General features: G+C 44.1%; 1 protein-coding gene across 1 annotated transcript in view; it reads right to left on the reverse strand.

Moving 5' to 3' along the window:
• Window positions 1-533: 533 nt before the first annotated feature.
• Window positions 534-14,574, reverse strand: part of kcnh5b (potassium voltage-gated channel, subfamily H (eag-related), member 5b) — an 86,916-nt gene continuing 72,875 nt past the window's right edge. The window contains exon 11 of the mRNA XM_029688040.2: window positions 534-4,968. Within this exon, the coding sequence (XP_029543900.1) occupies window positions 3,997-4,968 (972 nt within the window). The 3' untranslated portion in view covers window positions 534-3,996. The remainder of the gene's footprint in view (window positions 4,969-14,574) is intronic.

The raw sequence follows: 14,574 nt of genomic DNA on the forward strand, positions 1-14,574 counted from the left end.
CCCTACTTTTCACACTGACATGGTATAAACAGCACTACAGGCTACACTGTCATGGTGCAGTCAGTACACAATACTATGCTCATCATGTTTTAGCAGGATCAGACAGCCAAGGAAGACCAGTCTACGGAGCTCAGGTGAATTTTGCAGTATATTATAACAATCAGTGAATGGATACAAAGTTCCATCTTGATTTGATGGGTAGACTACAGTCTGAGATCTGGGAATAATGGTCATTTAAATTATTGAACCATTGATTCTATTCTTGGATAATATAATGTATAAATGTACACCAAGGTAATTCTTTGCCATCCCTCATCTTAGCAGGATCAGATGATGACAGGGGTCTCAGCTGGGTCAGGCAACCAGGGAAGTCCAGTCTGTGACGGCGCTCATGTGAACTTTTGCAGATACAACACTTTATTCTCTCTGTGCAGCAAACACTGGACAATCCAGAAGCTTCAAAGATTTAAACTATTTTAAGGCAGTCTGACAAACTTCAAGTTTGTTTCCAAACTGTATCAAAAGAGGCTTTTCCTGATGACACAAAACAGAAATGTGAGGGAGACCTGGGAAACACTACTGATGGTGATGAATGGATACAGATATGTTTGAATAACCTGTCATGTTCATATCATCTCAGACATAAACTGCAGTTTAAGACCATCCATAGAACATACTATATGCCAGTGAAACTGAATATCAAGCACTCAGAAATATAATTTCTCTGCTGGATGTGTAAAACACCAAAGGGAACATATTTGTTATGTTATGATCTTGTGAAGGCTGGCTGAATTCTGTCAGAGAATGTGATTTTATCTCAGCATGTCTACAGATTCACCCGTCTCCCTGTTTTTATTTTCTTGGAAATGTTGATATTGGAGAATGTTATCAGAAGAAACTGTGAAACTCAGCATTTATAGCAGCTAAGAAATGCTATGCCATTAATTGGAAGGTTGGTTATCCTCCCACAATGTCACAATGGATGGCAGAAATGTCAAGTTATGCATCACTATATTTGATTTTTGTATGACAAAAGGTGTCTGTATTGAAAACATGAGATTTTTTTTAGTCCAGCAGTAGCAAATAGATTATGGCACACGAGACACGTGTCTGATTTGCGCCTGTCTCAGTGGACTAATCCATTGAGGAGGCGGCAGGGATTACACGGTCCAACAATATGGGGATTGTGGCTCAGATGCACAAGGCACGTCTTTCTCCAGAAGGCATTCTCTCCCGCCCTTTCGTGGGTATTCAATGTTTCATAACTTTGTGTGCATTGTTTGCTGTGTCTCTCAATTCCCCATTATACATTTGAAGTCAGAAGTTTACATACACTTAGGTTGGAGTCATTAAAAACTCGTTTTTCAACCTCTCCACAAATGTCTTGTTAACAAACTATAGTTTTGGCTAGTCGGTTAGGACATCTACTTTGTGTATGACACAAGTAATTGTTCCAACAATTGTTTACAGACAGATTATTTCACTTATAATTCACTGTATCACAATTCCAGTGGGTCAGAAATTTACATACACTAAGTTGACTGGGCCTTTAAACAGCTTGGAAAATTCCAGAAAATGATGTCATGGCTTTAGAAGCTTCGGATAGGCTAATTGACATCATTTGAATCAATTGCAGGTGTACCTGTGGATGTATTTCAAGGCCTACCTTCAAACTCAGTGCCTCTTTGCTTGACATCATGGGAAAATCAAAAGAAATCAGCCAAGACCTCAGGAAAAAAAATGGTAGACCACAAGTCTGGTGCATCCTTGGGAGCAATTTCCAAACGCCTGATGGTACCACGTTCATCTGTACAAACAATAGTACGCAAGTATAAACACCATGAAACCACACAGCCGTCATACCGCTGAGGAAGGAGATGCATTCTGTCTCCTAGAGATGAACGTACGTTGGTGAGAAAGTGCAAAGCAATCCCAGAACAACAGCAAAGGACCCTGTGAAGGACCCTCTAAATCCACAGTAAAACAAGTCCTATATCGACATAACCTGAAAGGCCGCTCAGCAAGGAAGAAGCCACTGCTCCAAAACCGCCATAAAAAAGCCAGACTACAATTTGCAACTGCACATGGGGACAAAGATCATACTTTCTGTGTCCTCTGGTCTGATGAACTGTTTGGCAATAATGACCATCGTTATGTTTGGAGGAAAAAGGGGGAGTCTTGCAAGCCAAAGACCACCATCCCAACTGTAAAGCACGAGGGTGGCAGCATCATGTTGTGGGGGCGCTTTGCTGCAGGAGGGACTGGTGCACTTTACAAAATAGATGGCATCACGAGGAGGGAAAATTATGTTGATATATTGAAGCAACATCTCAGGACATCAGTCAGGAAGTTAAAGCTTGGTCGCAAATGGGTCTTCCAAATGGACAATGACCCTAAGCATACTTCCAAAGTTGTGGCAAAATGGATTAAGGACAACAAAGTCAAGGTGTTGGAGTGGCCATCACAAAGCTCTGACCTCAATCCTATAGACAATTTGTGGGCAGAACTGAAAAAGCAGGTGCAAGCAAGGAGGCCTACAAACCTGACTCAGTTACACCAGCTCTGTCAGGAGGAATGGACCAAAATTCAGGCAATTTATTGTGGGAAGCTTGTGAAAGGCTAACCGAAACGTTTGCCCCAAGTTAAACAGTTTTAAGGCACCAAGTACTAATTGAGTGCATGTAAACTTCTAACCCACCTGGCCTGCGCGCAAATGTAGGCCTATAAATGTGCCCACTTGGGGATGTCTGATAGTATTTCTGATTGTCTTAATTCACCACCACTAATGAGCTGTGGAGATTCTAAAAGTCATTTTTCTTCACCTCAAACAGCAAGTAAACAAAGTCTGTTTTTAGAATCAACTGATAATGACAATAGTTCCTCTAAGTATTTGAACAATATTTCCAGCTCTCTCCCTTTCCTTTCGATAACCACTCAGCATGAAAAGTACAAATGAAATGCTCTGGTCCAGTGGAAACATCCCTTGCACAATTAGCCTACAGCTGTGTCTGTCCCGAGCTCACTGGCACTGGAATATCTGAGGGCCCAGAATATTTTACACAATGTTTCATGTTTGCTAGTACGAGTTTCGGGCGACCCAGTTGATAGACAGGCCATGCGTACCAATGTGATTTATAGGATATTTATTTTCATCAGGATATTTTCTACCTGCAGGCTTCAATGTTTTTATGTGTTGGCTTTAAATAGGCTATTTTTACATAGTTGGCAATGGCAATAAAAGTTACTTTTAGATTTGTATCATTTTCATTTATATTTAGATAGACTGTAGATTAACCACAGACAAAGATTTTGAGTTGCAAAGCCTATAATAAATTAAATGAAACTGTTCCACGAAAATGTGCATATAAAAATCATAACAGTCACGCAGTATGGTAGAAATGATATCATAAGCTTGCACTTCAAATGGAAAAGGTTGCCGACCGCTGGTGTAGCCTATTACCAGCAACTTAAGCAGCATAAAGGCAGAATCTGCGAAGGCCAGCAGCAGCAAGAAGAGGGTCTGGAAAATTATTTTTTCTTCTGGCTAGGCTATCTTGATCTCTGGCTCCCTGTTGAGTTATTTGTGTGTCGTAATTATTTAATCAAACAGCGTGCTCAAAGTATCAGACAATTTCAGTACTTATAGCCTAGTTGATTTTATTAGAACACATAGGGTGAGTCTATATGCGTAAAAATATATGTTTACAAATTTCAACCAATTGATTGGTCGAAATAAAAGACTACTCTTGATCAACCAATATTTGTTTGTTGTCGGGAACAGACCTAGTAGAAATGCAGGAAATGAGCTTTAGATGCCCCCCACTTCTAAAACCAAAGTTGCGCCCCTGAATAGACTTTTAGTTTCTTTGGCAAGCCAGAATCCAGCTGGACATGCATAGAGAAATATTTACAATCAAGAAAGGTCTCATGATGGACATGAGTTAAAAGTTTGTGTGCAAATGTTATGGTACGTCGAACAGTGGTGTTTTGTCCTCTTCAGATGTGCCCGTCATCGTCCACTAAATCAGGAGAAACGGGTCTGGAGACAGTGAAGATGTCCTGACGTTTGGTTTTGGTTTTGGGGGTGGCGGCCAGAGGTAGAGACGGCCTCCTCTTCTCTGTAGAGGTCAGCAGTTTGAAGATCTGAGCCACCTGTTTCTCCAGGGCCCCCAGCCGGCCCCCCAGAGTCTGGAGGTCCCCCCGGAGCTCCAGCCGGGTCTCCTGCAGCGCAGCCTGCAGGGCCTGCTCTGGGATGGGGCCGAACGGGTGTGGCAGGGGGGCCTCCCCGGCCCTGTCTATACGCAGCTCACTCTTAGTGATGCCGCTATCGCAGGAGTCTGTCTTATGGAGGCGGTTGTCCTCTCCCTCTCCTCCTCTGAGCCCCGCCTCCTGACCCCTGCCCTGCTGAGATAGCATCTCCACAGAAACGGCTTTAGCTACATTGTTCAGTCCTTCCTTCCTGACCACGGGAGGTGGGGCAGCCACGTTTTTGAGGCGCCCCCAGCCCCTGGCAGCAGGAGGCTTTACCAGAGCAGGGCTGCTGCTCACCTTGAGTCGGACTGGAGGCGGCTCCCCCATGGCAGGACTAGACTGCATGGGCGTGACCTGGGACACGGTGAGCACACTGCTACTGCAGCCCGTAGGGGGAGCCCCGTTCTGGAGCCCTTGCAGGGAGGAGTGGGGTCCGGGCCGCTGGATGTTGAGGGGCAGGGAGTGCTGCAGGCTGGAGTGGGACAGCTGCAGGCTGTGGGGGATGGGGTGAAGGTGGTGCTCCACTTGGAGCTGGTTCTTCTCCAGGTCCAGCTGGGAGGACGCCCCCTGATTCCTCTGCAGCTCCTTCTGCTGCTTGAACTTCTGGAAGAGCTTCCTGACCGGATGGTCCTGGGGGATGGTCAGCTGAACCTCGTTCTTCTGACGCTGGCGCTCCTCCTCCTCCTTCTTCACGTCACTGATCTTACGAAAAATTACCTGCAGAGTACAAAAAATGGAAGAGTAATCTCATTTTTATACATTATTTATGAATGAAAAGTAATACATGATTCTGTATACAGTGCATTCGGAAAGTATTCAGACCCCTTGATTTTTCCCACATTTTGTTACAGCCTTATTCTAAAATGTATTAAATAAATTGTTTTCCTCATCAATCTACACACAATACCCCATAATGACAAAGCGAAAACAGGTTATTTGAAATTTGATTGGAGTCCACCTGTGGTAAATTCAATTGATTGGACATGATTTGGAAAGGCACACACCTGTCGAGACAGAATTGTGTCAAGGCACAGATCTGGGGAAGGGTACAAAAACAATTCTGGTCTCCATCATTCTTAAATGGAAGAAGTTTGGAACCACCAAGACTATTCCTAGAGCTGGCCGCCCGGCCAAACTAGTCAGGATCGAGTGAAAGATGAACGGAGCAAAGTACAGAGAGATTCTTGATGAAAACCTGCTCCAGAGCACTCAGGACGTCAGACTGGGCCGAAGGTTCACCTTCCAACAGGACAATGACCCTAAGCACACAGCCAAGACAATGCAGGAGTGGCTTCAGGACAAGTCTCTGAATGTCCTTGAATGGCCCAGCCAGAGCCTCGACTTGAACCTAATCGAACATCTCTTGAGAGACCTGAAAATAGCTGTGCAGCGATGCTCCCCATCCAACCTGACAGAGCTTGAGAGGATCTGCAGAGAAGAATGGAAATACAGATGTGTCAAGCTTGTAGCGTCATACACCTGAGTGGGCTCCCGAGTGGCGCAGTGGTCTAAGGCACTGTATCTCAGTGCTAGAAGCATCACTACAGACCCTGGTTCAATTCCAGGCTGTATCACAACCGGCCGTGATTGGGAGTCCCATAGGGCAGTGCACAATTGACCCAGCGTCGTCCGGGTTAGGGTTTGGCCGGTGTAGGCCATCATTGTAAATAAGAATTTGTTCTTAACTGACTTCCCTAGTTAAATAAAGGTTAAATAAAATTTAAAAATACCCAAGAAGACTCGAGGCTTAAATCGCTGCTTCAACAAAGTACTGAGTAAAGTGTCTGAATACTTATGTAAATTTGATATTTCAGTTGTTTTTTTATACATTTATGAAAATGTCTAAACCTGTTTTTGCTTTGTTATTATTGGGTAATGTGTGTAGATTGATGAGGGGAAAAATCTATTTAATCCATTTTAGAACATGTCGGTAACATAAGAAAATATGGAAAATCAGAGTCTGAATACTTTACGAATGCACTGTATATGACTCTGAAAACAACAAAGGAACCAGAGAGATTTATATGCAAACTAATAAAGAGCACCTGTCTGTCTGCCTATCTGGCTATCCATTCATCACGTGTCCCATTGACAGCGCAGTGCAGTCAAGTCTGGCTTTAGAAGGGATCTCTATGAAAATATCCATCTGCACTCCTGACTGTGCCTCAGTCTATTATTCAACCTGCTTTGCCAATCTGCTCTCCTCTCCTGGCGCCTAGATACTAATTAAATTGGGAATGACAGGGACCTCAGCCAGCCAGTAGACTGGAGTATTATTCTTGGTTAAAATAATAATGGTCCCTCTGCAGCTGACAGTCCAGGCATGTGGCTCTTCAGCATGGCCGGAATATATTATTATATTATTCCCTCACATTCTTTCTCTCAGCCTTGTCAGGACATGTCCCCTCCTCGCTGTACCCGGCACCTCTGTTGGAAGTGGCTGCGTAATGTCACTTAATGTCATTGTATCAAGCCCCCTGCTGGGTCAGTGGGCTAGTGTAGGAACAAGGAAGGGGAAAGAAAGGACTTGTCAATCACATCACCTGCAGATAGTATGTACTGTTGGCTTAGTTGGGAGGCAGTGACTATTCATTACAAGACAACTAAGGTTTTTGCTGAAATGTAGTCTACATTTATGTGATGAGTCACTGTCTTGGTTCATCCAGTGCAGGGACAGCAAAATTGTGTCGATTTTTCTACACAAGACAATAGTGTTTCCCACTTCTTTTAATTACAGCATAACAGGTTAGCTTTTCTCTCTGTCAAACAGAGATTCTCTAGAGACCATGACTTGGGCAGCTTGAGTAGGTGGGTAGATTTGAATAAAGTTAAGGGGGGAAAAAGGTCTCAACTTTGATTGACAGGTTAAGTGCCATACCGATTTGCATGGACCTCTTGAGTGAGAGGCAATTAGGCTTGGAAAAGAAACAAGGTTGTCATGGTAGTATGGTTGGCATCCTTGGGAAGCTAAAACTCAAGACACATACTTTGACCACACGGCTCTCAGACAAGTGGCTTGACTTATTTTAATTATTCAAACTAATTTCACTGACCCAATTATTCTCTCCATCTGTCTGTTATGGAACTTTTGACTTTATTTTACATCCATACGGTAGAGCAGGACAAATTACAAACCATTGCTATCAACAGGGATGAATGGCCTATTCATTACGGTTTACCGAGGAGTACTCCTCACAATATCTGACCACATTACAGTCGTTCTGCCAGAGTTATTCTCAGATATGGCAGCTTTCCACCTATGTGGGAACTCAAGTCATATCATTCAAATATAAAATCGGGGATATCAATTAAGGGAACGATAACTTAATGATGTCAGGAATACACCAGCATTATTTGTCGAAACATGTATGGGAGACCAAATGGATGTGCATTTAGGCATCGTCCCTCCTAGTTCATCCTGCCTTCGTCTGAGAGAGGAGCTTTAAGCTCCTAGAGAGACAGGACAGTATGCAGATGTCTTAATGTGTATGGTAATGGAGAGGAGAATTAGCAGTGTTGCCGGAAGGGGAGCAGCTATGAGCTCACCCCACAAGACGGTACAGAACATAAAATAGCCATCAAACATAAAACAACAAGAAACACGGACACAGACAGAAACAGACAGATTAATTATTCAGATGGAAAGAGGGCCTGGAGTACTTTAAAAACATTTTTTGAGAGGGGCAGTAAGGGTAAGTTGATAATAGAAGCCTGAAAACAGACCGACTACACCTGTTCTACCCTACAGAGACTTATAAAACTAACTTCCACAAACATATTGGATTTATTTTGCCTTTATTTAACTAGGTAAGTAATTGAGAAAACATTCTCTTTTACAATAACAACCTGACCAAGATGGAGAAAATACAAACACACCCACATGACCTGATTCTCTCAACTGTAATAAGTTTGTTGTTAATACAAATCCAACCTTTCTAACCCCATTAGAAGTTGTATTTTTTCAACTAGAAGAACGGCTGCCACTGAAATCTCTAAAATATGTAAAGAAAGAAAGAATAACATAGAAATACACAGTCCCTTGCAGCCTATTCTAGAATATTCTATACAGTATATGTATATCAACAAGCACTTTTCTTGCAGACAGTTCGGCAGATGGAGGGAATAATTATTCCAAGCAGCATTGCGTAGGCTCTATTTTGGAGCAGACTTCAAAGCTCGTTGAAAAAACAGAAATACAATGAACCTCAAATCAATAAAATCCTACCCTGGTTCAAAGTAGAAATAAAAATAGTACAACAATCCTATGTTTACACAGTGGATGAAGTCATATTTGGGCCAGAGGGGGAGAAAGGGTTCAAGGTCCTTATGAACCGCTCACTACAAGGGTGTGTTTGGTCTGCCTTTGAACTCTTTTCTTCTCTGAGGCTCGGTTGTAACAATCGACCTCTGGCTCAAGAGAAAGAAGTGATGGAGAGAGTGCTAGAAACAGAGTGGGGAGAGGGAGAGGGAGAGGGAGAGGGGAGGGGACAGAGACAGAAAGAAATCGAGAAACAACGATTGTGGTCTTATCTCCAAAACTCAATATCAAATAGGGCCCATGAGGAATTGGTTGCCTTGTACTGAGGTCCATGATTAACCCTGCCTCTCTCTCTTTCTATCTATCTCCCTCTCAATTCCAACACACCACCCCCTTTCTACTTTCTCACACTTGATGTCTCTTTTCTCCTATCCTCGCTTTCTCTCGCCCTCCCTCTCTCTCTCTGCATTTATCCCTCTCTCTTTCTGTATCTCTCCCCCTCTCCTGACATCCCTATCAACATGACATCTTAATTTATTAATGATAGTGCACTGGGAATTGTCCAGTCAGGCTCATTCATTGTTGCGGTTGTGGTCTTGGTAAGCCTGATTAACCTGATAGGCTACAGTGTGCAGCACTGTGCCAATGACAAACAAGCCCGTTAGAAAGGTAGTGTACCACTGACTTCATAGGTCACACGTTGCCACCACAACACTGTCAAAACTTGCCTCCATGCAGTATTGTAGGAAAACACTGTAGGTTGTGCTGCCAATTACTGAGATGGCTGAGATGCGTGCTGCTGTGCTATGTCACAAGTCACTCCTCTCCCCCGACTCATTATGACAGAGATGATAATCAAAAGCCTAGTTAATTTCTCCACTTGCAGGTGCTGGGGTAAAAATGTATCTAATCAGCAGTGCTCCAGTGGCAGAGCCAAGCCTAGTCAGCACACTGACTGAAAAAGGTCCAAGCACTTAAATATACAGCTGCCAGCATGCAGACCTTCTACTAATATAAATTATGCAAAGCACTCAGAGTAATAAAACATGATATAACTGCATTGAAACACTTCTCCAAGTACCCCCAAGTACCCCCCTATTTCAAAAACATCCCAAGCCTGCAGGAGAATACAGGGCCAGGGAGAGGGAGGTACTGTAATTGTGTAATTCCTGGGTGGAGATATTGGTCAGGGAAGCTAATCCTGGTAGCTGGATGGTCTGGGAGTGTGTAGGTGGTCTCATCTCTCCTCTTGATTAGATTTAGAGTTATATTACAGAGTTATATTTATCCCAGTAAGCTAGAGAGTGGAGGTTCCTGGAGCATGGGGTATGTGATAGATACTCTGTTGGCTCTCTAACAATACTCGCACAATCCCAGAATCAGAATGAATACAGGATCCAAATATGAGAATATGGAATATGAGGAGAGATGCTTGTCCATTTCTCCATACCGCCTTCTCTCTGTCTCTGGGCAGCACCATCACACAGGCCCTGGGAGTGGGGGCAGGAGAGAAAGGGACTTGTACTCCCCCTCTGGGAAGCGTCTCTGTAGGCGAATGGATGACACATCACTGCTCCCTAGGTGATCCAGCCTGTCATCCTCCTCCCACTCCAGTCCCAAATATACATGCCAGGGGAGGGGGAAGGGCCACACACAAGCACACATGTATACGAGGAAGCACACACACACACTGGAAAGCACATGTACGCACATGCACGGAGACACACGCACAAGTGCACACACACATACAGTACCTACACACACACAGGCCTTAAGGAGAGTCATAACGGAGGCTAGGAGATATTGCAATAGGAGCTCAATCTAGACTTGTGTGGTGAAGAAGCATCTTAAAAAGCACAGAGTGGATTAGAGAGCAGTACATGGAGTGTCCATGGCCGCTTGAACATTTCAAAGTGTCTATGTTTTTCTGTTCTGATGTAGAGACTGCAGAGATAATCTACCCTGTCTCTCTTAGTGTGGCTCTCTAGCTCTGGCTTCTTCTTCTCCACATAAAAAAGTGGGTCAATTTTCTTCTTAAGTTCAGCAATTCATTATTTATCAGACAGAACAGAGAAAATGAAACTCTCTGCATGGGTGACTTCCTCATCTCCCCTCCTCCTCCTGCTGCTCAGCTCTCTCCATCTCACCTGATCACTGCACTGCCTTCCACACACACATAGACCTGCTGTTCTCTTGCTGAAATCTCGAAAACACTTACAACAAATCACCATTCTGGACTTCAGCCTGGACTTCACTTTTCTGTATTAAACTCCCTACCCCACCATATCCTCTCTCTCTCTCACACACACACACACACACACACACACACACACACACACACACACACACACGCACACACGCACACACGCACACACACTTCTCCATAGTGACAGTGATACAAAAAAAATACCATGATTTTGGGGATTTTCACAAAATGTCATCTATAGAATAGTTCTTTGGCGGAAGGATTTTTGACATACAGTATATTTAACATTTATATCTAAAAGCATAATTGAGAAATCATTTGGCATTACCAAGGGCTCCTTTAATAAGACTCCATAGTGTTTCATCTGTGTAGGTGCTATAGAGCTTTGGTAGAACTTTGGTGTCATATGAAGCTTTAACACTTGCTCTGTAATATGTGTAGTAGTATTTAGTATTTTTTTATATTCATTTATGAATATTGACAAATATAAACATGAATATTGAAAATATACCATTTATGATTTGGCACATTTTTCGGTCACACTTTATTTGGATAGTACACCTGTAGATGCTCTACAGACTATCTGTAACATTTCAACAAGCGATCTCCTAACCCTAACCTTAACCCTTATCCTAACCCTAACCTTAACCCTTATCCTAACCCCTAACCTTAACCCTTATCCTAACCCCTAAACTTAACCCTTACCCTAACACTTATTCTAAAATTTACCCTAACCCTTACCGTAAACCTAGCAAGCAGCTGCTTATCAACAGATAATTGTTGATAGCATGACCATCTGTAGTGCATCTGCAGATGGACTATCCAAATAAAGTGTGACCAATTTTTCAATATATTGTTGAACAAAATATGTTCTATTTCGGCTATTCCCTAACTGGGGTAATGCCGTTGGAGGTACACCAAATAAAAATGTGATTCACATTTTCAAACAGTCCATTTCGATTTTCCAACGGGGCTATACATTTGGGTGATGTCTCACAACCCTTTGTTAATGTTAGAGTTAGGGCTAGGGTTAAGGGTTAAGTAGCCTCGTTGCACTGCCAAAAATAAACCATCTAGTGTTCAGCGAAAAACCACACAATGTCAAATACAGGTAGCCTAGTCAAATAATGAACATCCAATCACATTAACCGTTACTCTCCCGTAGGAATTCCACAAACGGTCCGTATGTAGCCAAACGTAGCTGCTGCTCATTCCGTTTGCTTGAAAATTGATAAATTGTTAAAAAAGTTAAGGTCCGCGTCCATAGAGACACATACCAGCTCTACTGGTGGTAGTGCTACTACCAGCAGTACTACACCTGCACCTGTTGACGACACAAGTTGTTCTGCTTCCAAGACCACATCCAATGCTAGCATCAGTAATTCTACATTTGTTGCTAGCACAGCTAGCACGGACACTGAAATAAGCAAACAGGAAACCGCTCACCCAGAGTCGGCACTCCTCGTGGCCAGAGACTTTAATGCAGGGAAACTTAAATCAAACTTAAACCTAATTTCTATCAACATGTTAAATGTGCAACCAGAGGAGACAAAAATCTAGATCACCTGCACACCATACACAGAGACGCGTACAAAGCTCTCCCTTGCCCTCCATTTGGTAAATCCGACCACAATTATATCCTCCTGATTCCTGCTCCCAAGCAAAAACTAAAGCAGGAAGCAACAGTGACTCAGTCTATAAAAAAGTGGTCAGGTGAAGCAGATGCTAAACTACAGGACTGTTTTGCTAGCACAGACTGGAACATGTTCCGGGATACTTCCGATGTCATTGAGGAGTACACCACATAAGTCACTGGCTTTATCAATAAGTGCATCGAGGACGTCGTCCTCACAGTGACTGTACGTACATACCCCAACCAGAAGCCATGGATTACAGGCAACGTTCGCACTGAGCTAAAGGGTAGAGCTGCCGCTTTCAAGGTGCTGGACTCTAACCCGGAAGCTTATAAGAAATCCTGCTATGCCCTGCGACAAACCATCAAACACGCAAAGTGTCAATACAGGGCTAAGATTGAATCATACTACACCGGCTCCGACGCTCGTCTTATGTGACAGGGCTTGCAAACTATTACAGACTACAAAGGGAAGCAAAGCCGCGAGCTGCCCAGTGACATGAGCCTACCAGATGATCTAAATCACTTCTATGCTCGCTTCGAGGCAAGCAACACTGAGGCATGCATGAGAGCATCAGCTGTTCCGGACGACTGTGTGATCACGCTCTCCATAGCCAATGTGAATAGGACCTTTAAACAGGCCAACATTCACAAGGCTGCGGGGCCATACGGATTACCAGGATGTTCTGACCAACTGGCAGGTGTCTTCACTGACATTTTCAACATGTCCCTGATTGAGTCTGTAATACCAACATGTTTCAAGCAGACCACCATAGTCCCTGTGCCCAAGAACACGAAGGTAACCTGCCTAAATGACTACAGACCTGTAGCACTCACGTCAGTAGCCACGAAGTGCTTTGAAAGGCTGGTAATGGCTCACATCAACACCATTATCCCAGAAACCCTAAACCCACTCCAATTTGCATAACGCCCAAACAGATCCACAGATAATGCAAACTCTATTGCACTCCACACTGCCCTTTCCCATCTGGACAAAAGGAACACCTACGTGAGAATGCTATTCATTGACTACAGCTCAGCGTTCAACATCATAGTACCCTCAAAGCTCATCACTAAGTTAAGGATGATGGGACTAAACACCTCCCTCTGCAACTGGGTCCTAGATTTCCTGACAGGCTGCCCCCAGGTGGTGAGGGTAGGTAGCAACACATCTGCCACGCTGATCCTCAACACTGGAGCCCCTCAGGGGTGCGTGCTCAGTCCCCTCCTGTACTCCCTGTTCAACCACGACTGCAGGGCCAGGCACGACTCCAACACCATCATTAAGTTTGCAGACACAACAGTGGTAGGCCTGATCACCGACAACGACGAGACAGCCTATTGGGAGGAGGTCAGAGACCTGACCGGGTGGTGCCAGCATAACAACCTATCCCTCAACGTAACCAAGACTAAGGAGATGATTGTGGACTACAGGAAAAGGAGGGCCGAGCACACCCCCATTCTCATCGACGGGGCTGTAGTGGAGCAGGTTGAGAGCTTCAAATTCCTTGTTGTCCACATCACCAACAAACTAGAATTGTCCAAACACACCAAGACAGTTGTGAAGAGGGAACGACAAAGTCTATTCCCCCTCAGGAAACTAAAAAGATTTGGCATGGGTCCTCAGATCCTCAAAAGGTTCTACAGCTGAAACATCGAGAGCATGTGGTTGCATCACTGCCTGATACGGAAATTGCTCGGCATCCGACCGCATGGCACGACAGAAGGTAGTGCGTACGGCCCAGTACATCACTGGGGCAAAGCTGCCTTCCATCCTGGACCTCTACACCAGGCGGTGTCAGAGGAAGGCCCTAAAAATGGTCAAAGACCCCAGCCACCTCAGTCATAGACTGTTCTCTCTACTACCGCATGGCAAGCGGTACCGGAGTGCCAAGTCTAGGACAAAAAGGCTTCTCAACAGTTTTTACCCCCAAGCCATAAGACTCCTGTACAGGTAATCAAATGGCTACCCGGACTATTTGCATTGTGCCCTCCCCCCAACCCCTCTTTTACACTGCTGCTACTCTCTGTTTATTATATATACATAGTCACTTTAACTATACATTCATGTACATGCTACCTCAATTGGCCCGACCAACCAGTGCCCCCGCACATTGGCTAACTGGGCTATCTGCATTGTGTCCCGCCACCCACCACCCGCCAACCCCTCTTTAACGCTACTGCTGCTCTCTGTTTATCATATGCATAGTCACTTTAACCATATCT

This window comes from Oncorhynchus nerka, linkage group LG18, assembly GCF_034236695.1.
Source record: "Oncorhynchus nerka isolate Pitt River linkage group LG18, Oner_Uvic_2.0, whole genome shotgun sequence".
Classification (NCBI taxonomy): Eukaryota; Metazoa; Chordata; class Actinopteri; order Salmoniformes; family Salmonidae; genus Oncorhynchus; species Oncorhynchus nerka.